The following is a 24,243-nucleotide window of genomic DNA, read 5'->3' on the forward strand; positions in this document are numbered from 1 at the left end:
GTACAATAGTAAGGAGCTATTTCTTTTTCTCCTTCCTCATGTCCCAGCATGTCATATGCTAGTAACTTCTTATCATTTCATAGTTAAAGCTGGATTCAATAAGTCTATACTGCATAAAATTTTGCACATTCCTTGAAGCCTGTGGAAAAATGTGTAACTCTTTCATAGGTGACCACAGTGAAGGAAAAAAAAGGTAGTTTTCATAGACACAGAACAGGCACAGTCCTGTTGAATAAGAAAACAGTAAAAGGCTACTAATGTAATTAATCACCACAAAGACAATTAAGGGTTTGGAGCATCTGTCTTATGAGAAAAGACAGAAAGAGCCAGGATTGCTCCATCCAGGGCTGGAAGGGAAGGGAGGAGGGGGAGTAAGATAATCAAATCAATGTGTATCAATATTTAACAGAAGGGTGTAAAGGGAATAGAGTCAGGCTCTTTCCAGTGGTATCCAGTGAAAAGAGGCAACCAGCAGAAATTGAAATACAGGTAGCTACTTAAATGTAGGAATTTTTATTATTTTCATTTATTTATTTTTTAATGAACACTAGAACAAGTTATCCAAACAGGCCAGGGCATCCGCATCCTTGAGATATTCACAGCCTGACTGAACAAGGCCCTGAGCAACCTGCTCTAGTCCACCTTTTTTGAGCAGGGGAGTTGGACTAGACAAACTCCAGAGATGCCACGTGACCACAACTATTCTGTGATTCTATGATTACACACAGTTCTATTCACTGGATATATTTATATTTGACAGGAATTTATTTTAGTCTCAATACAAGTTCCAAGGAATCTTGAGAGCTTTTCAGTCTGCCTAGTTCTGCCCCACCAAATGTTACTGTTATCTTGACTGTTAAGGTACTCCTTGGGGCTCCAAGCAGTGATTTGAAAGTACTAAATGATGCATTAGGACATATGCAAACTTTGTTCCTCCCAGAAACATCAAACATTTTACAAAAATATTTTAGATATGAAGCATCAGTATCAGAATACTATGAACAGTAAATACTTCCATCTATAATGACATAGAGATGCATCACCCCACCAGTGAATGCATATAAAACTCCAGTATAAACAGTACACAAAGAATTCAGGAGTTTAATACACAGAAGTGAACAGTTTACACCATTTCCAAATAGGGAAGGGATAACATCACATAAGTAACAAATGTGTAAACTATGATTCATTAATCTGGACAAGAGACAACTTGGAAAAGACAAACTCATATTTCCAGAGTGGCCTGGAAAAGGAAGGAAGGAGCTGACTGTTCACCATTTCTTAAAATACAAGAGCTAGGCACCATGAAACGAAGCTAGCAGGAGCCAGATTCAAAAGACAGAAAAAGGAGGTGGCTTTTCACACAACAGATGGTAAATATACAGAATGCTCTGCCAAAAACATTATTTGGATGCTAAAAATTTACATGGGGTCAAGGGGATATTTGGCAAATATTTGGAAGAGAGAACTATCATGGGTTACTGAACAGACAAACCTTACCAGCTTCAGTAAGTCCTTGAGCTGATATGTATTAAGAAAGTATTAGGGAAAAAACAGTGCGTATACATTTGCTTTGTTTTTATTCTTCTCTCCACATCTACTTCAGGCAAGTATCCAAGATAGGACAGTACGATAACAAAGGATTCTTGGTCTAAACCAGCATAGCATTGTTGAGCCAATAAAGCAACGCTAGGATTCACCTTGCTAAAATAATACCTGTCCCTATTCTACCATTCCAACAACTTAGAAGATACAGATACCTTTATCTTGGCTTAAGTCCATTCGCTTGTCACATTGTGACCCTGTTAAACTTCATTCACCTGTGCTATTAATGACTGCACCTACTTACTTAGGAAGCACAAAAGGAATTTATCATTGTTTGCACAAAGTGAGCCACAGAACAAAAGAAGGATCTATCAGACTCACTATATCAGTTACTACTCTGTTTTCAACTCAGTCTCCCTGTCACAAACATCCAGTTTTCCAACACACAGAATGCCAGAAAACCCCTTTGTTTGAAAAAAAACAAACAAAAAACCAACCCCACTCCATCTGTTATAAACTGGTACCTACTGCACTGCATCCAACTTGATTTTTCATGGCAGTAAGTTTCAACAAGGTCCCGAAAAGGAAAGGAGAGAAACACTCAGGAAAAGAGTTGTATTCCATAGTACATCTAACCTCTTAAAGGTCATGTTATAATAGAACAGATGTAGTACAGTTAAAGCAAATTAAATAAAAATTTGGCAGGAACATCCCAAATGAAAATTAGACAATGGAAAATTTTCTGTCTGTGGGAATAAAAAAAAAGTTATTTTGCTCTGCAGTTGCCAAGTAGGCATTCTAAAGGAGGACAATTAGGAAAGCATCAATGACTATCATTTTCATCACTGTATTAAATGCAAAGTTTTCAAATAGTTATCATAAAACTGACTTGAATTCACCTCTACATTTGTTGACTATAGAAGTTGGCAGGTCATGAAGAGAATGCTAGAAGGAATAACGTGACTTACTAAAACAGTAATGCTCAAAAATTTGAAATACTCAGTATCAGATCAATTAATAACTTCCCATGGAACAGAAATGTCTTAGACTCATGAATAAACCAAACCCTCCATTTGCTGCTACAGCCACTGAAGATCTTTGTATTTTTTTAGACATAAAGCTACCTAGCGATTCTGGCTAGTGGATTTGGACACCATGTTTCAATATTGTTTCTATACACATCTGTCACAATTTTGATGGAGTATCCTTCATCGGGGATACCAGGAAATGAAACACCTGGATGTACCAAGAAAAATAAACATCCACCTGTTTTGTTTTTTCAATGTTTCTCCAGAGCTGATGACACTTTCCTCATTAAATCCCAAAATATTTTACAATCTGCCGGGGCGGGGGGAGGGGTGGGGGGGCAGAGAGCAGAGTTCAATCCAATCCTATATTTTCATCTGGACACAAGGATGAAATGCTGTCTTGAGTATGTTCCTGTGCTTCAAGATCTGTTGGGGTGGGGAGGGAAAGGTTTTCATTTTGGTTTTGTATTTGAAAAGATTCCTTTTGAATTGCACATTTTGGTTTACAAAAGCAGGGAAAATGTCCTCTGTAGCAGAGAGAGCCCCAAGGATCACAAGCTCTTTCCTTTTGGAAAGTGATACCACGCTGGCCGAGAAGATTGTAGCAGCAACCTGGGTGCCAACATTTAAGGTCATATTTAAAAAATAGGAAGTCTAAGAGACCAAAAACAGAAAAGATAAATTTAACTACGTTTTCTCACATGCGTTAAAGTAAACCAACTTTGATTCTACCCATTCTGTATCAAGACCGGCGTTTAGCAATCCATAGCTACATTTTCCCTAATGAATTGAACATAGCCAAGACTCCTACCCAGCTACATTTTCTCAGTCTGTCTATAAAGTCTGTCAATTTCCAAAGGACCATGTCTGAAGTCATACTGGTTATTTGGAATGATCACTGACAAACACTAATTCACAAACCATGACCTGAAATAATCTGGGATAGTGATAGTTGTCCCAGGCCAAAACCATGCCAACAATTATTCTTAGAATTTAAATATGTATGTGACTGAGTTGATACCAGGACCTGGGCCACAGTTAATGTACTGAGTCCCAACTGGCAGAAGATCCATTCTAGATCCAATTGCACCCTCTCTTTTTTATTTTGTTTTTGGGGGTTTTTTTTGTGGGTTTTTTTTGTTTGTTTGTTTTAAAATCTTTTTTCTTCTCAATACAATAATACTAGAAAGGCAGAGAGATAATCTTGTGATTCTAATGCCCTAAACTAAGGGAAGTAATTACACCTCCAAGCACCCTTATGTAGTTCCAGCCTTTCATATGGTTTATTGTGTTCAGAGTTTCACCAAATCAAATTCTGACATTAGGAAAAAAGAATACTAAAAATATTAATAAAGTTCTTGAAAAACATTAATCATTTATCTTTAATTTTTCTTCCCTTTCATTTTTCCTGATCCCTCCTTTCTTTTTTTGTGTACTGTTTCTTCAGTGTCTATGAACAGTCTTCCCCCTTTTCTCTGCCACTAGCTAATGCGCATTGTTGCCTCTGTAGCTGTAATATGCTGTTACAAAAAACTGACAAGCGCTTTGCTTTTAAAAATACCAAAACACTAAAAAGTTTGGACATATACTTCACTCCACCTTTAACTTACAGTATTTTGAGTGGTAGAGGAAGGACCTACCTTTTGTTTCTATAATAACATTCAATATGCCACCTAAATCATTAAAATACCCTGTTTCCATTCTAGCTTGAAGCAGGTGTTAAAACTATTTTTTTTGTAAAACCCATCTCAGAATCACTGGGAAGACAGTTCTGCTTTTCATTCATAGATGGATTATTCTGCTGATCATTTTTGTTTACTGAAAGGCTAAATATCAAAGTTTAACATCACTACCATTATCAAAGCCTTCAACAGGCAGCCTACCTACATCAGTAAAACTCTGTGGCCTCTAAGGAAGAGGAAAATCATGCAGACAGGCATGTTTACTTCAGGCCTGTAACTCTGAGCTTGGAAAAAGGAGCCAAAGCTTCTACATTAGATTGTGAAATCTGATCTCCGAATTATTACTACTCTCCTCTTCCCCCTCTCCCCAAACCTCTTTTCCCTCATATTAATGAGCAAAGACACTTAGATACTCTGAGGGATCATAAATTTTAAGACCATTTGCATGAAGCTAAATAATATTTAATATATTTTTCTGCCTTTACTTAAATGGATATGTCACCAGTTGGCTGCTGACGAGCTTTGGCTCCATCACCCCCACACAAAACTAATCTTTTACCTTCTGTTCCAATGCAAGCCGGTACTTCTGTTCTACCCTTTTGCATTTGTTGTACCAACTGTTTTCATCCGTGATGAAAGGAGGACCAATGTTCTCTGGAGTGCTGCCTTCACTGCCACTACTGCCCAGAGTTCTTAGCTCTTCTTCATCACTGCTGATGCTGTCAGAACTGAAAGATTACATTTATTAGTCAAGTGAAAAGCTGTGTTTGTTAAAATGCAAATTCCCCTTGAAATTAAAGCACTACAGTTCTAAAAGATATCCAACGCTCTGTAAACAAAAAAGAATTGAAATGTTGGGATAGATCACCAAATACAACTTATATTTCAAGCTTTAATTTTTATAATCACCTAAAGAATGGACAAAGATTTGCTCGTGATCTCAGTCAAGTTGTCCTAGGCAAGTCAGGCAACTCTATGTGGGATATCTTCCTGGAATACAAAGGGCCAATGCATTATAATATGCTAAGGAAGCGGTGACTTAATCTTTCCTTCACAAATTCAGGGCAAAGAGTAGTATCTGAAAATACATTGTATTTGTTTCTAAAAATGCAGAAAAATTGAGAAGTGATTGTCATTATGTTAAGTCAGTATAAATTTAAATGAGAATGTATCGTTATGGCTATAGTGAAGACCATGTGCCTGTTATTTCACAGAACATAAATATCTCCCTACACAGTAAGCAGATTCATTGTTAAATTATCTCCATATCATCCAGACTCAACGTATGCCAGAGAATTCAGACATCTGACTCAAAGACAAGAATTTTAATTTATCCCAATACCCATTTGAAATCTTCCCTTACTTCTCTGCTTTCCACTACATTAACAGCATTTACTAGTGTTTTTTAAGCAGTGATTCCTGCGACCCCATGATCCTGCTGTGATGCAAATTCTGCTTTAACTGAACCAGGCAATTTGTCATTAACATGTAAGCTAATAAGAACTTCAGGAGAATAACTAGGATGTTTCATGTTCAGCTGTACATCTTCAAGACTACTCCTAACTCCCAACTGCCGCCTTCATTTTGGCAAACCTAACAATATAAAGCATCCAATTAATTTCCATGCTTTTTGGAGGTGCCATATTGCTATCTGATCTGTCAGACAGTGATCATTCTTTTTATTATTAATGACATGGCTGATCAGAGGAGCAAAATGTAGCTGGAAGGTCAGACTATACACTCAACTGGTCATGATTTTCTATGATGTGCTAACTGCTCATACTGCATAATGCTTATCTGTCATATCTTACTTTTTACCAGGGCATATATAATTTTTATTCACAAAATAACCGCTTTTAAGTTTATGGCTACACAGAAAAGGCCCAAGAGAAAGGACAACTTGGTCTGGTAATCTTCAAAGGAAATAAAAAATTTGTTTTCTGCTGAACTGTGATTCTAATCCAAGTAAACAAAGTTAGCATGACTCACTCTGATGAGTCATGTAATAATTCCACCAGTCTGAAAGACCAAGGTAGCTGAGTGTACAGGTTTGTATTTAGATAGGGATACTATTTTGAACGTGAAATTAAAAGTAAGAGGCACAGTATGAAATAAAACCTTGCCAACGAAATAAAATTTAAAAAGCATTGTAAAGAGAAAAAGTACCTTTGGGTGAACTTCAAGTACGGTGTATAATCTATGACAGCTGGAAAGCTGCCATCCAATCCCTCACCCTTCAGACAAAAACTGATGAAACAGAGGAACAATGATAAGATTATAACAAGAAAATTAAGTGACAGTCACAGTCGAAATGTGAAATTTGATTTTTCAGTAATCAGAAAGGCCTAGAGTATTTGATGCTGAAATCCTACTCAGCCAAGCTAGACTGTTTAATATTAAATGAAACTACTGAGCATACATATTATAAGATAATGAAAACCCCAACAAACAGAAATGCCACATAATCAGAAAACAGATCAGGGCAAGTGGTATAAAACCTGATTTTTAAATATTCACTAGTATTCTGAAAATACAGATAGATTGCAAGGGAATAACAGGAAAAGGAAAGTTAGCTGAAGCAAGAGACATATAAGAGCTATGAATGAGCTTGGAATCTTCAGTATTTAAGCTCAATTAAAGTGTTTGCAGAGTGCTTACGTAACACCCTACTAACTTTAAGTCAAAAATAATTTCTCAAAAATATTTCAGTCTCTCTCTTTTACAGATACTTTCTAGTGTTGGCCTGCAGGAAGATGAGGAACACTAATGAAATTAACTTTCAGAAAATATTCTTAAATGGCTGTAGCTTTATAAAGCTCTCATCTACACTGTATTTTGTACTGGATGTAAAAGATTATATTCGTATCACATTTAATTATCACAGAAGTGACAAAATTAATTATGCTTCCACAAGGCTCTTATTCTTCACTCCTCCTACCTCTGTCATCAAAATACAGATTATAGTAAGACAAAGCTTTTGCTAACTTAATTGCAAAGTGACATTTTTGACAATGCAGTCACGTACGTGGTATTTGGGAAGTGCATCTGAAGGGTTTTTACCCCCCAAGAAAAGCAAAGAAAACAACAAAGAACACCCCTGCAAAGCCACAATTATTTTAAGTAGATACATAATTCTACATTGCTGCAAGGGCAGGGGAAATATTTAGATTATGTTCTCACCTGGGTTCCCCCATCTCCACCCCAAAGTCTTATTTACTGTTCCACATAAATAAGCCAGTCAACATTTGAGTGACTGTTTAAACTGAAAAAAACCCCCTCAGATATGACATGCAGAGAACGGCTACAGCTTCTCAGCCATTCAAACCACAATACTATGAATTACATGTGGCACAATAAAAATGCTCCTGTAACAGTATGTTCCTATTTTGTCCTGAAAATTTCTTTAAAATTCTTAAAATTTCTTAAAAGCTGCATTGACAGAAATTTAAATGTCTTCAATGAAAATCAATCATTACTCTGAATACTATTAACAGATACCTAGAAATACACTTTATATTAGAGATCAGAGGACAAAGGAAAAAAAAAAAAGCACACTCATACAACTAAGCTCTCATACCAGTAGTGTGTATCACTGAGGCTTATGCACGACAAATGCAGTCAATTGCTGATTATTTATGGTAGGATTTACATACTGCAGACCTACTCTTGCTATGCTGCTTATTCATACATGGCTAAGGTCCTTCCAAGTATAGTGCTAATACAGCAGCAGTTTAATTTCACATAGTGTAAAGCTTAAACTAATAAAACCTGGTAAGATTTGAATTTACTGTACAGAAGGCTAGCCCTCTTATCATCCTGCAGCACTCTTCTATTCCCCCAGAACATGTGCTGAGGATGCAGTTAAGCCAGTCTAATGACTAAATGCTGGCAAAAGAAACTATCCCGCACTTTCAACCTCTCCTTCCCTGTTTTTTCTGGGATCTTTTGTTGTTGTTTTGGGGTTTTTTGATTTTGGTTTGGGGTTTTGGTGGTTCTGTTTTTTGGTTTGGTTTTGTTTGTTTGGTCTGGGGTGTTTTGTTTTGTTTGGGTTTTTTTGTTTGTTTTTTAAACCCCAACCAGACATTCCCTTTCCCTTCCTTACAGCGGTATTGGCTCTTATCTGAGTCTATGATGAGCTAGTTTAGCTATCAAGACCTGAATTTTTAGGGTTTTTTCCCCTTTAACATCTAGTTGCAGTTCCACGGCCCCCTGAACTAAATGCTCACTGCCACCAGAAAGGGAAGATATTACCCAATCCTTTTTATTCCTTCTCTTCTCTAAGCCTTATGGTCCCATCATCTTTGCCACTAATAGGGTGCTTCCGTGAACCAAACTAGCTAACAACAAAAAAGCCATCCTGTCTTCTTACTGGTTAATTTTTTTAGTCTTTAACAAGTTAAGCTGGCTCACAGAAGGGTCCAACAAGCCTCAAAAGTGGTATAAGGAGTAAATCTCCAAAGGCCTTTGGCAACTGTCAGTCACTCGGTGCCTCCAGTGAGACTACAGGCTGTTTTCTGCCAGTTTAGCTCCCAGACTGGAGACAAGCATTAATGCTGCTGCAGTGTAATACTAAACAGTGGACTGCCAGGAGACTGGAGAAAAGCATCATTACTCTACTTTTCCCTATGCTGTGTTATGAAACCCTTCCTCAGTGCCTCTGTATGTGGCTAAGTGGGCCCAACCAGGCATATCAACAGGTCCTTGCACCAGCCAGGTTTGATTTTTCCATAGGTACTCTAGCCTTTATACCTTGCCAAGTTTTATATATATATATATATATATATATATATATATAACACCAAGATTATTTTTATATTATCTAGGGTGTGCCTGCACCTTCATTACCCCAAAACACAGAACTAGTTATATAACAAACCACACAAAAGACTAGCTAGAGATTGCAAAGGTAAATTAATATAAATTGATGATACCTTGCAGTTTGGCTGCAGTTAATTATAATGCAAATTAATATTAAACAGTCATTTGTAGGTTAAGCTTTTAAAATCTAGAAGTGCTAAAGTTAAAGATACCTACACTTTCTACATATGCAATTACAATGCTGTCATTGAATTCCAGGGCATAACTGTGTGCTTAATCACAGTTTCCTTACAGTTTAAAAATATCTTCAAAAGATTCAGTTGTCTGTAAGCTCCACTTAATAGGTTTAATATTCCTCTGCAGTTATATTTCTGATTGCTTTCAGGATTTTGATACCTGAAAGACAGACTGTGTAATCATGCAGCTATATAAACTATGGCATAACTTTGTTCTTATCTAGAAAAGCCATTCAAGATATCTCTCTCTCCCTCCCCCTCCTCCTCCTCCCCCTCACCTAAGTTTTGTGTCTCAAACTATCCAGGGATCTAACAATGTTTTCCATGATGCATCAGTTTATAAGTACCTTCCCTGAGCATTCTGTAATGAAGCATGCAAATACACTACCTGAAATCAATTGCATTAAGTCCCAACAGCATACCAGCAAGCATGTTTGCTTCTTCACCAAGAACAATTGCTCCATCCTCATAAAATCTCCTTCAATAAAAAAGAAATTAGTTCAGTTAATACCATTTTCTCTCAAATAACAATGTTTTTCATAGTTAACAGAAAACCAAAGAAATCCAGTTTAAATAAAAAGAACTCATTTAAGCCCCAGGGGCATTCATGTTTCTTTTCAAACAAAGCAAAACAATAGACTGCACAGCACAAAGCACCACAATCTTAGAGCACATACAAATTTAGACAGAAGCAAAAAGAATTTACAATATTAGCCCTAAGAAAAAGTAGAACAGGATGGGCAAAATGCAAAGAAAATTATTAAGATATTTTATACTTTACTGCTGAAAGTAACAATTCGTGTCATGTACATTAAAAAAATAATTATTCCATTGTATAAAAAAAAGTTCTCTCGCAATTGTACTTGCTGGCTCTTTTGAAGTTCAACATTCACTCTTAATTCTTAGCAGTTGATTATTTTTAAAAATATATTTTCACAAATCAGCTATTTTCCAGGTAGCATGCTTTTTCTTAAAATACTGCATGCTGGGAAGATTCACACTGCATCCAGTTATTCTGAGATTTTTAAATTTTTATTGTTTGATGAAGGCGTGTTTTCTTAGCACTACTTTTTATTGTAAAACACCTATTGGCCAAAATTTTAAAACTCCACTGCTTGATCTCAAAACTCACTTCACATACCCTGGTATATGCAGATTTGTGAAGGCTGATTGAGAACAGTGACCAATAAAGCAACAGTTTTTAAATCTGTATGCCCTCACCACCTCCCCATTCTCTCCCATTTATTCTAATTTTCTCCTCCCAGCTACCACAGAAGCCTCTTCCAGACAGAGACGTTCCATGCCCAGGGCAGGTGAATAGGGCCCACCATTGCCATGCATGGCCCTGTAAAAAAGGCATTGGGTCTGTTTAGCAAAGTAGCACACAACTGTAATTTCTGTGTTAAAGGAGTCCTGGCAGAAGCAGCGGCAGAAAGATCACTAGAGTTCACCTGACCGTTACATGTGGAAAGAGGGAAACCAAGAGCTGTTCAGCACCAAAGGCAAGGTTGAAAGGTCACTTACCGGAAACCAAGATGCACAGTCCATCTATACATTCTAGCAATGTATGATTGCAAGAAGGTGCCAGGTTATTGCATGCAACCTATCTTTCAGACAAATAGTAGCAACACTGCCCTATCAAAAGCTCCATCTGTTTTAAGAACTGCAGGAAAGCATGGGGATGGCTCAGTGAGAGCTCAAGTTGGCTCTATGGCGAACATCCAGAAAAGACACATTCTGGGGCACAGCTCCAAAGATTGAACTGTGTTATAATTCACACTGTCAGAAGTCCCACTTTTGCAGTTTCATAACAGACATCCATTTGCTGTAAGGAAACGAGTTGTCCAAGACCTTGGATATTCTCAGTGGAAGCAAGAAATCTGGAAGACTTCCTCTGGGAAGATAGAGATTATAGTCCTGACACTGAAGCTATGATGTACAGACTTAACTCTCTACCCTCTGACTTCAGGAAGGGCACCAGGAGCCTAAACTGGCCACTGGCTCAGACAGAATACTGAGCTAGATGGACATTACAGTCTGATTCAGTAGAGTTACTCTCATTTGTGAGTTAACAGCAATGCTTCCAGTACAAGCTGATTACAAACCATTTCACTGGCATTTGTAAAGTCACTGCCAGGTACCAATCTGTACTGTGTTTGATTTATCTTGTAAAACAGTGCCTAGGAAATAATCCCACAAAAAAAAGACAGGGCATACTTGTAATGGTGAGACGCAGATGTTAGTCTGACAGTTGCAATGTTTCTTAAACCAGCTACAGTAATCCAGCCAAAACAACAGTCCCCTTGGAAAACTCACAAATCTTTCAGTGTTTTGCAGTTGACATCTCACAACAGAACAGTCTAACTTAAGAGTCTGTGCTGACCAATTTGTTAGAAAAATAACTGTGTGCCCACGCTTAATCCAACTCCCTTTCAAGTGTAATATGCTGATCCAGCACTAATAATGTGCTGCTTCATTAAAGGACTAGCCATGACATCAGGCCCCCAAACACAACAGTGAGGTTTAAAAAGAGCTAGCAGTATGATAGATAAATCTCATAATCTACATACATACATGTAACATATGATATTTATAGCTTACATACATAATTATTAAATATACATAAAGCACAATACATAATTTAAAATGCTAAATGGTTCAAAGCATCACCAAAAAAATCAGGCCACTTATTAGGTATCCAAAATCCCACATGGGAAAAGAGAGTGTGTCCATTATTGCTAGTGGAATTGAAATCCACACTACCAAGATCTGAAACTGTAACTTTTATTTCCCTTAGATGTATTTAAAATACTGCTCCAAAACAAACTTTCCACTTACTATGTTTGGCATGCAAGAGAGGTTGTTTCCAAGAGCTATACCACTGAAAGAACATTCAAATATAAGAAACATTAACATGTTCAAGTAAATGAATTTGAAACTGCTAATAAAATTATACCACTGTTATCCATTTGCAATCAAACTGCACTACCAAACAGGGACAAAGAATGTACTACTTCACTGCATAGTTTGTGACCCTCCTCTTCCTCCTCATCTCCCCCTCAAAAACCCAAGTGACTTTTCAGTTTGAGGCAACAAGAGTAAACCTTTTCCAGAAATCTTTCTTTTCTGAGCTTCTTGTCTACTATAAATGCAAGCAAATCTGGGTAAAATAAAGACGACAGGTCTGGAAACATCAGTGAAATTGAATGTTTACCTAGTTGTGTTTCAAAGTCACTTTAATATTGGCAAAATATAGGGAGTATAGTATTGGGAGCAGAAATAATATTCTAAATGAACAGAAGTCCTTATAGAGAATATTATTGTTTAAATAGTCCATTCAGCATGCCTAAAACTTTTAGAGTTCAACATGCTACAGATTCACTCATGTGACTTCATCACAAATCTACAAGACCCACTTGTTACAGGATAAAGCATCATAAAATAATCACATTACTTAGAACCAGTCCAGAACTGCCAGAGTATTTTCTATCACAAAGCACATTCTTGTCCATAACAGATTTTACCATTAGAAGGTACAACAAAAATCTGTCACACATTTTTCATATTAAATCAAGAATTCTAGATATGCCTGATCACTAATTCTGTTGTTCTGTATTTCTCAAATGTTTCCTGGAATTCTCTTCCTTTCTTCTGCAAGAGAAGTTCCTGTAAAAATTATTTTTTACTGAGTCTCTAGGGCTGCCAATCATACCTAATTTTGAAAGGAACATTACGTCTTCTATCCTTACCATGCTACAATTTCAGAATTAATTCCTTCTTTAGAGAGGTTTTCTTCTCTTTTGACCTTTCAAGAATTCCAGCATTCTTTCCACATTTTTAAAAATCACAAAGGGATTTTTGATTTTGCAGTTCTACCCATGCTAAAATCCTATCAATTGATACCAACTCCAGCTGTCTTTTACTAGGTTACAGCTCTTTTACTCGCGACATCCTTTCCTATACAAATCAAGTAGAACATGTACTTTCAAATTTAAGTCCCTCACTTAAGCAACATTTGCTAAAATATTGCACAAATAGAAGTCTTAGAGACCTGGTTGTTTTGAAGTCTCTCAGAGCTGTGGAAATATATTCAGACAAATGCTTTTCCATAAGTGCTACTCTGATCCAGGCTCGACCCTGCAAGAAGAAACAGATATCAAATATTTAAGTATTATAGAATGAAACAATTTTACATCTGAAAATGAATATAGTTGATTTACCTGGGTGAAATGAACTGATTAATAAATTACCAGTAAACAGAAATTGTTGTTAAGATGCACTTCATTATGGTAATTATAAAGAGAAAATGCATTCTTACAAATAAACTTCATTCTGAAACAAAGTTCTCCAAAATTTGAAGGGAAAGGAAAAAAACCCAAACAAAAAACCCACTTCTGCTTTAATAATTTACTCCAGCCTTTTGAAAACCTTGTATGCATAAGGTGCCACACATCAGGGCAAAAACCATTCATTTTGAAGACAATGGTATTGGAAGCATTCAGTCAGTTCCACTGTAAACTAGTAGTAACCTACACTCAAAGCGATTTAATTAAGAATTAACTATCTGCATTTGTTCAATTATTTTGGCATTCATAAAAAAGAATTTATAACTCAGTGACATCTTTTCAATATGTAATTTGCATAAATTATTTTTTCTCCTTAGTAAGGACATCATTATAGAAGGTGCACATAATATACAGGAATGAAATCAAATCGAAGAGGCCTAAAACTTGTAGTCCAAAAGCAAGACTTCATTCAAACAGTTCTATAAACAACAGCAACAGCTTCAAAAATAACCTTTAGGAATGTATGTGGCACTATGTTTACAGGTCTAGTGCACAGGACTGTAGTTTCCAGTAAAAGAGACACTTTGAGTGGCTGCCGTAGTTATGACTGTCATTTTGAGAACATCAGGAACATTTCTTGTAACCCATATAAACTTAGAAATAATTATAAAAGTAGTAAGACAGTCTTTCTGCTTAATATAATTGGTGTTTATTGACATTTAGCTGGATATTACTACAGACATTCTACCAAAACCACCTGTAGTAGATTATAATCCTATTTCTAATTTATATAGACCTAGATCAAACTAAACTTATAAGATAGGCAGATGTTAAATAACAAAAAAGCATTTGCTTTCATAGATACCAACAGCACAGCAAAACCTGTGTTTTTTAACACAGAGTGCACTAAATTTACTTTTTAGTAGATTTAATCTAAATTCACTAAAATTATAAGGATGCATATCTAGATACTTGCCTTTATGGGACAGTTATTTAGAACATGAGTGAAACAGTCAGACCATGACTGTGTACTGTGTCCAGTTTTGGGCTCCCCAGTTCAAGAAAGACTGGGAACTGCTTGAGAAAATCCAGCGCAGAGCTACCAAGATGATCAGGGGACTGGAGCATCTCCCTTATGAGGAAAGGCTGAGAGACTTGGGGTTTTTCAGCCTGGAGAAGAGGAGTCTGAGGGGGGATTTCATCAATACCTATAAATATGTAAAGGGTGGGTGTCAGGATGACAGGACTAGGATCTTTTCAATAGTGCCCAATGACAGGACAAGGGGCGATGGACACAAGTTGGAACACAGGAAGTTCCACCTCAATATGAGAAAAAACTCCTTTCCTGTGAGGGTGACAGAGCAGTGGCACAGGCTGCCCAGGGAGGCTGTGGAGTCCCTTCCCTGGAGACATTCCAAACCCGCTCAGATGCATTCCTGTACCCCTTGCTCTGGGTGTCCCTGCTCAAGCAGGACAAGATGATCTCCAGAGGTCCCTTCCAACCCCTGCCATTCTGTGATTCTGTGACCCTGATGATGATGCTTAGCTAATGGCTAAAGCCTATGCAGCTCCAGTGAAAGCAGGGCTAACTAGCACTGGCAAACCCTTCTAACTAACACCTTCCAGACTAAAGCAGACACACATCTGGACCACCAGTAAAACTGATGCTTACCACTGGTATTTGTGTCAACATGTCTCCAACCTTTTCAGATACAAACATCCAAAATACTCCCACAGCCACCTTTAAAAAAAATCAACACCAATCTCCAAACTTGCTGCACAAATTAAATTGTTTGCTATTTGGCATGGAGTTTTCCACAGAGTAAAAGAAAATTTTGAGTTATTTATAAAAGTATTTTAGAAAATAGCTTTGCATCTTATTATCTACTGAATTTAAATATTCATATCTATTAAAATTTTTTAATTCAGAAATACCTTTAAAATAAATCTCAAATATAAGCAATATAATCATCAGATTATAGAACATAAGCGTCTCCAGAAACTACTTGGAAATAAATTCTCCAAATTGTCTGCATTTCCAGATCTCAGCATAAGCAAGAAGAAATGCTGTGTGACGTAAATTACCAGTCTACTACTCCAGTACATTGAGTGCTAGGAAGACCATGTAATATCCTGGAAAGAAAAAGCAGTCAATAGCTTTTTGCCATAGAATCTCAAGTATTTTGAAGCTTTCACGCAAATTACAGATATGTTTAATATATAAAATTTAAAACTGAGTCTATACAAAAGAAGAAATGAGCAACAGTAGACAAAGCAAATAAGCTGTTCTGCAATACTATGGATCATTGGAATAGCTGCTCAAAGATCTACTAGATTCATGGTGCTGCTTGATCTAAGCACCACCTTCTATTGAAGAAAATTGTGGTTGTGTAAAAACCTGTAATATAAATTGTATTAACCACAGTCATGCCCCTGAAAAAAAACCTACAAAGTTTTTATATATCATAAGCTAAGTATTTCCACCTCACCAATGACACCAACTGTGAATAATCCAGAGTTTAATAAAAATCAGGAACTACAGGATTTTTAAAATAGCCATGGAACACAACTTAGATATTTGTCCAAACAACTGATTCCAGTTCATTTAGGAATAAAAAGAATTAAGAACACTACTTTGTGCATCCTTTTATACTGCTTATACCTTCAAGTCAGAAGTGTCTCAGCCATCAATCAAGCCTGCTTTACAGAGAAATACAAGCTATTGAAAAGCATTCCAATCTAGTAAAAAGAACTTGTAATTTCTGCCCAAGGGTATTTTTTCAAGGTGTTGGTCTATATTGTCTCACACTATTAAGATTTAATGATAGGTCAGTTTAAAGTTTATTCTTTTTCAGTTCATGTGCATATAAACACATTAAATTGTAACTTCCTCAATGTTTCCATCATGCCTACAATCAGGAATTGTGATGTAATTTCTATTTTTTTATTTATATATATATATCTTTTAAAACAAGGGATCTTTATAAGCAAATAAACCTACTGAAGGCTTCCTGCACAATCACACCAACGAACTCTAGAGCTGACCACACCTTTTTTATTAGTGCATAAATTATATTCAAAATAAAAATTATACTTAGGTTAGGGGAAAAAGATTATCAAATTTCTACAATTTTAAAATAATATTTGTTAGGCATGCCTGTATGAACTTGATTTCCCTCAACAGACTGCATTTTCAAAAAATTATGTAAGTGTGAAAATGTGAAAGCAAACATTTTATAATAGAATATGTTCACTGAAGAGAGAATTTGAGATTTACTCTACTGAATTACATAAATCTAAAAGGAAACATGCAAATTTAAAAGTGGGTTTTTTTCAGAAGTAAATATTTACTAGGTACATACAAAAAAATCATTTCTGACAATGAAAAATTTTGGGGGGCAAGTTTAGGAATTATGGGATTTTTATGGGTACAGAAATGTCAGCTATATTTTACACAGAACAATGTAATAAAAAAAGTTAATTTGACCTTTCTCTTCCCTACCTTAGCTCTAGAAGAACCGACATTCTCCATGTTCTCAATACTGCAGATGCAATTGTGAGAGACTTTTCGGCAGGCTACTCGAATGTAGTCCCAGAAACTACGAGGACTTTCATAGCCGAACCAGGTGATCTGACCTTAAATCAAAATACAAGATATATAAAGATTTATGAACCTCCCTCTCTGCTTATCAGAGACAAACACAATTAAACTACTTCCCTACAGGCTGCTTGCACTGACAGGGTTTCATACTAGCAAGTCCATAAATTCCTACTGAAAACTGCTTCACAGGTGTTAAAAAAAGAAAAACAAAACCCTTACATTATACAGCTCACCCTGGTTTGAAACTGATGCACAAAGAGAAGTTTGGGGCTTTTGTGTACATATGTGTATTTTGGTTTTTTTTTTCCTTGTTAGTATGCTATAAGGATACTCAAGAGTTCTTCACTGAACTCTTAAATCACAGCAGAGCACAGCTGTTGTGACTTAAAAACATGACACAAGAAGTATTTCTGTTATTTGTTTTAGGTAGTACCATGTGTTTCACTACTACAGTCAAGTAAAGAGAGTTTTTTTTATTAAAAAAAAAGAAATTTTATAGCTATAGATATATAAACAAATGAAAGACCACTGTTTGCTGTGGTAGTATTAGCTTTATTTTAGGAGCAGGTTGGCATTTTTCAAAACGTGCTTTCATTGAAGGAGAAACCGATGCATGATCAAAAATGTTTTGCAGTCACAACTTAATTTGGGTACACACAGAACATTCCTTGGGAAGTTGACTAAAATGCATTGAGCAAATCAATCTCTCTTCTGGAGCTTTAACCAAAATCATTCATATTTTTTTCCAGCTCAGAATGTACTGCAGTTAGAAAATGAAAGGCAAAATTACATACTACTTGCAACCACTCCACACAAGATAAAATTTATCACAGGCACAACAGTTCTGCCCCATTTTTCAGACTGAACAGCACACAACTGCAAACAGGTATGTAAAAAGTAAGATGAACATTGCCCTCTGGTGACTGCTGTTATTAAATATGTGCAAAACTTTTTCTCTATATAAAATGGGATCTTATCATTAAGCTAGTTTTATTTTTTTTTCAAGCCTCGAGTTGTACTCCTGAAGCTTTACGAATTTATCAGATGGACTTCTAATTCTTTTGCTGTTAGAAAGGTCAGATTTCAAGAAAGAATATATTAGACTGATACTGCAAGTCACATGTACTGAAAATAAAATACCAAAATATGATGAAGAGGATACTTTTATCTAGCATGACTTTTCTTAGCTCCAAGCATAGCCAGAGTAGTGTCAAGGATCTGTCCTGTATGATCTTACGAAAATCAAGTGGCATTCTTTTTTCCCTAGAGGGTGCATGTAACTTGACTTTGCGGCCTATCTGCTTACTTTGCCACAGGGATTTATTTATTAAATTCAAAGCTTCATAAAAGACTTATTTAAAAAAAGCAGGAAGAATTAATATATACTACTCAATATGCCAAAGGAAAAGCAAAATCCCATGGTGCTTCAGTTACTGCAGATTCAGATCTTCTCAGCTCTAAGAACTAAAATTAAAAAAACTTCCATGAGGTAAGTGCTCTTACAAACTTACAGATTTTGTTTAAATGCTGAGAGTAGTAGACAGAAACAAAAATTCGACAGCATTCTAACAACATGAAAAAATACAGATATTTTTCATGCTCTTCACCATATCAGAAATGTTTCTGCCCTGGGGATTATACCTGCAGAATTAAATGCAACTTAAGTGTGAAGATTACTTTGTGTCACCAATTCCAGTGCCAACTAGTAAGGCAAGTGTATCATGCAATAACTTTTGTGGCTTTTTCAAACTATCTTAAGGACAGAATACATTCTGCAAAAAATTAACAGTTTCACTTCATAGTTTCCTGTAGTCACTAATTCAAAGCAATTCCCTTTACCAATGAATACCTGGAAAACATACTTAATTTTAAAAACAAAAATACCTTTATAACAAACACATACCAGCACACAGCACTTCTTTGGCTTACACTGATCAACAAACTAAGCTAGCCACAATTACAGTATACTCTGCCATAACAGCAGGCTCTCACCTCACAGCCAGCTCTGTGAGAGGGTATGATGGGTTTCAGACTCCAGTAGCAATTGTCTCCACCTGAAACTCACAGCCAGCTCAGGACCTCTTGTGAACCAAGGACTTCTATATTTCACTCTTTTCTCTCTACAACTTTACACTTTGCCCACACTCTAGTAATTAACACCACGTGAAGAAAAACTTCCTTAGTCATTCTAAACACAGAAAAATGTTGGCAAAGACTGTCTGAGAGTAGTGAGAATGTATTTTAAGAACTACTAAATAGGATATTAAGCTGTATATTCCACACAATTTTAAAAGCTTTCAGCATATAAAATTCTATTTGGCCCTAAATGCACTCAATGTACACGGCCACGAGAACTCCCAAGGATGAGGAATGCAATAGCTCCCACTATTCAGCATTTTTCAGGCTGTGCCTTGAGTACTGTGTCCAGTTATGGTCCCCACAGTTGAAGGGGGACATAGATAGATTCAAGAGTGTCCAAAGGAGGGCCATGAAGATGTTCAAAGGGATGGAGAACCTGCCTCTTAAAGAAAGATTGAGGGCATTAGGTCTTTTCTCCCTAGGGAAGAGAAGGCTCAGAAGGGAACTCATCACGGTATTCCAGTACTTAAAGGGCAGCTACAACGAGGGCAGAGGCTCTCTCTTTACAAGGAGCCACATGGACAAGACAAAGGGCAGTGGGTACAAGTTGCACTGGGAGAAGTTTCATCTCAACGTAAGTAATTTTTTACAGTAAGAATAATAATTTACTGGAACAACCTCCCCAGGGATGTGGTAGAGTCCCCATCACTGGAGGTTTTCAAGTTGAGATTGGACGGGGTGCTAGATGATCTCAACTAGGCTCCCTTTCTCGCAAATGGCTGGACCAGATGATTTTTTGAGGTACCTTCCAACCTGGGCTGTTCTACAATTCTGTGATTCTAAAATCATTTCTAAATTTTAAAAGGTCTCAATAAACTTGAAAGCTAATTTCTGTATACAACTTATATTCTGTCAAAGTACTTCTTGAGGAAAGAGTAAGTTTCCTGGGAGGTCCAAAGGGCAAAGAGTATGTGGTCTTTGCCTTGAAGTTCCTATGCCATCAGGAAACACATAAGTTGACAGCTATTCCAACAGGAATTATGCTGTTGTTTTTGTCAGCCAAACAAAACTGTTAGGTAAGCATGGAAGCTGCATGTTTAATATTAAAAAATGTTCAAGTTAATTAAATTCCTGTCTACAGAACTACAAAGCACATAGAAACAATATTGCAAAAATTCTTTATTTCACCACATTTTTCAATACCGTTACACACCTACTTGTATCAACCCATTTCTGTTCCAGTCTGACAACTAGATACAAACGTCTGTAACACTAGTTTCACACCCAATAAATTCTTCACAAGATGTTAAACAGTTTGATTCCTACTAAATCACAGTCCAATTTCTTATCTACAAAGTGCCACACTTGCAAAGTAGCAACGACTACTAGGATGCTCTAAGGTACAGGCAAGTTTTCTCCAAACTTCCCTGTATTATTTGATTTGCAGCAAGTCTTTCTATCCCGTTAAAAACAAGTTTTAATAAAACTTGTTGGTAATAAACTGGCATGCTGTTCCTCTGAGGAATTTCTGTGATACCTACTCTTTATTTTTGGTCTACAGCATGAGTCCTTTACAATTACAAAATTTTACTGTAGTTCATAAACCCAAGACAATTATAAATTCACTTAAGATTTTTCTCCACACAAGAGAAAGGAGAATGAGCTAAACCACAAATTACACAAGAGCCCTACTATTGCTCTTTGGCCACTGCAGCTATATGCTTAGACTCTGTCTTTTTCATGACAGCAGTGCCTTCAGCTCTTATTTCCTTAACCTACCTGTTTCACTCCCCATTATATCTCCATTACCTTAACTATTTTATCCAGCAGACTTGTTTCTCAGAATGAGCGGCATTACAAACTGCATCTTACTCTGCTTCCTCACCTGTGACCTAGGCCTACAAGCGCAAATTTTCTTCTGCAGACATAATTCATACCCTTTCCCTTTGTAACCACTGTTTACATCTGGATTATTAGAATTCAGGGAATTTTGATTAATAAAAATTATATTAATATTCATTGCTTAAAAAGAAAGAGACCCATGAAACTGCAAGTAGTATTAAGTGTTTTTTCCTCCTAAAAATAAGTAAAATAAAAAGCATATGTGAAGGGATAAATTGTGCACTGCAGATAAGAAAATTCTTCCACTGATTCAGAAATGAATTATTAAAGAATTCACCTTACTATTAAGTGCGTAAACTGAACATTTACCAGTGACATCACTAGTACAGCTATTTACCATGACTACCACCAGACTATTGATCATGCATGAAACTAGAACATTTTATCGATTGAAAAAAAGGAAGAGAATTATTACATTTATCATTCCACTCAAGCAGCACTGATCACCCTAGAAGCTTACTTCTCACAGTAAGTTTTCTAAAAGAAAAAAAGAAAAGCAAGCAAACTAACTCCACAGTCACTAAAAATTAGCAGTACATAGATCAGATAAACACAAGTAGCTTCTATGGGCAATTCTGGCAGTGTCTTGCAGTGTTTATTAGAACTTCTAAATGTATGTACAGGAAAAAAGACAAAGTTGTAAAAGTGTCAAAATAGCACAGTCCAGCATACTGTTTTGTGTCATAGTGGTAGTAAATGCAAATAACCGTATAGATGACAAATATGCTCACAGTAACCATGACATGCAAAAATTACAGAAGTCACAAGCAAGATACACTATATATGATGTCAGTGACACAACTTAATTTATACACCAAAACCATTTCTAAGCATGCATACTGGTTTGGATATAAACAATTTTTGCTGTAAAGGATATTACAGTGAAAATATAGTATGCCAACAAATACATACACATGACAGTAGTTTTCAGAAATATGTTTGAGATGATGGCCATAAAAATCCACAATAGTTATTAATGTTCTTCAGTACTAACTCAGCTAAGACTAATTTAAAGCAATAGAAAAAGGCAGAAAAGCACACAATATTGTGATAGTGAAGAAAATATATACATCACTTTGAATTGACTTCAGGTTTAAAATCAGCTAGTATATACCTGCGATCAAATCCCAAGTACTGTTGCTGAACACTTTTTGATGCCCCTACCATTTCTGCACTACCTTTTCTTAGCTGATTGGATAAAAAGGACGCTTACAGGAAACATACCTGAAAAATCTGTGGCCAGCAGTGAAAACAAGAAACCACCAAGACAACTACAAGATACAGCTTAATCTCCACACTACAAAACAGTTAAGAAAGGAACAAATTCCAAACAACTTTCTGGGGGAGAAAAATGGCTCCTGAAATTACCCAGCTTGCTTTAAAGATTATCAAACACATACATTTGTATACAAATATGTAAAATCCCTTTTAGGACTATAGGTCTTATTTGGTCCAGAGACCTTCAAATACATTGTCTCTGTAGCCACTCAGAACACCACTTACTCTCTGCTGTATTATAAAACCATACAAATTCTTATTCCTGAGAAGGAATAAGAGACATCTTTTTTCTGTTACTCCTTCTTTCCTGCCTTGTCAAGATCTTTGATTGTTCTGTCCAGTGGTATCATATCTTGCCAGCAGGCATGCCACACAGAGCTTATTTTAATGACAGGAAGAATACATGCTTTCTGTCCTCCTCATTATTACATTTGGTCTACTCTGCATTCAGAATAATTCCAGCACTTCTAAGGAGTACTAGGTATACTACTCATACAGTATTATACAGTACAGGGGTAAGTATCTCTCCACTTTCTAGAGCAGAAGGCAGTCAACAGCTTGCAATCCCTGAAAAGACAGTTAATACAGCTTAGTCAAACTCTCTCTCTCTTCCTAAGGGCAATTTAAAAATAGGCTGTGAGCCAGACCGCTTTTTCTAACAACAGCGGCCCACTCCTGGCTGATACTTATTGGCATTGGCATACATGTAACTGTAAGGTAATACAGATGTGGCCTTTTGGCCATGGCGTATGATGTTACCTTTATTGGAAATATTTTGGTGCCATATGTTCTAAGTCTTCTGTATCACATGAAGAGATACCTGCATTCAAGCAGTGTTCACAGATCTCTCTCCTGTGAGCTGATGTATTTATGCCAATCTCATTTTATTACTAAGCAAACATCCACATCCAAACCACTCATAAGAAAATGAGCAGCTGAGTTAAGGAAGTACATCCATGGGGAAAGTCATTAGTTTTCTGCCTGTTTGACTTCCTTATCTGGCTCACCACAGGATCTGGTGAGGACCATGGCCAATATCAGCTAAAGGTAAGCACAAGAAGTGGGGCGGGTTGATGGGGAATAAAATTCCTTAGCAAACTGCACTGAGTTTGAGATACATCATGGAGATTTTCAACACTCAACCAGTAAGTGCTGTGAGCAATCCAGGACAGCCTTGCTTTGAGCAAGGTGTTGGCCTGGATGACTTTCTAAAGGTACTTTGCAAATAAATTCTTCCATGATTCTGAAAAGAAAAAACAAACTAACAAAACCACCCAAAACATTATGAATGTTGTTTAATGGACCTTTTCTTATTCAGAGCTGGCAACATCAGATCAGTTACCTACCAAAAATCAATTTAAAAATGGTTCTCCTATTGCTATAACTGGCATTTTTAGCAGAACAGCAAGGAGGATGAGTATTGGAGAACTACTATTTCAGAATTCTTAATTGCAATGGTTTCAGAAAAAGCATAAAGTTCTAATCCCTATAGTTTAATATTTTTTCCCCTGAAAATGGCTATCCTCCTTCCTCCCATTTTGTTTTGTCTGGATCCTATCTGAACACAACACCAATAAGCAGCAGCAGGCAAGAACATGCTTTGCTACTTAAAAACATATTAAAATAGTGCCAGAAAAGACAGTTGCCAGTAAAAGTATTCTAATAAAAGTAAACTTAGTCCTTTACAATGCAAATAAATGCCTTTTTAAAATTTATTTATTTATTATTCTTCCGTCTTCACCGAGTAGTTCTGAAGGAAGTTAAAGATTAGGAATTGTTATTTGCCAT

At 36.4% G+C, this 24,243-nt stretch overlaps 1 protein-coding gene across 1 annotated transcript in view; it reads right to left on the reverse strand.

Annotated features, from left to right (window-relative positions):
* The window catches only part of RUNDC3B (RUN domain containing 3B), a 55,378-nt gene that overhangs the window by 22,340 nt on the left and 8,795 nt on the right, over positions 1-24,243 (reverse strand). The window contains exons 3-7 of the mRNA XM_064444680.1: positions 17,098-17,231; positions 13,361-13,446; positions 9,698-9,787; positions 6,422-6,502; positions 4,815-4,983 (exon numbers count right to left, since the gene is read on the reverse strand). Coding sequence (XP_064300750.1) covers positions 4,815-4,983; positions 6,422-6,502; positions 9,698-9,787; positions 13,361-13,446; positions 17,098-17,231 — 560 coding nt within the window. The remainder of the gene's footprint in view (positions 1-4,814; positions 4,984-6,421; positions 6,503-9,697; positions 9,788-13,360; positions 13,447-17,097; positions 17,232-24,243) is intronic.

This window comes from Phalacrocorax carbo, chromosome 2 (genome assembly GCF_963921805.1).
Source record: "Phalacrocorax carbo chromosome 2, bPhaCar2.1, whole genome shotgun sequence".
NCBI lineage: Eukaryota > Metazoa > Chordata > Aves > Suliformes > Phalacrocoracidae > Phalacrocorax > Phalacrocorax carbo.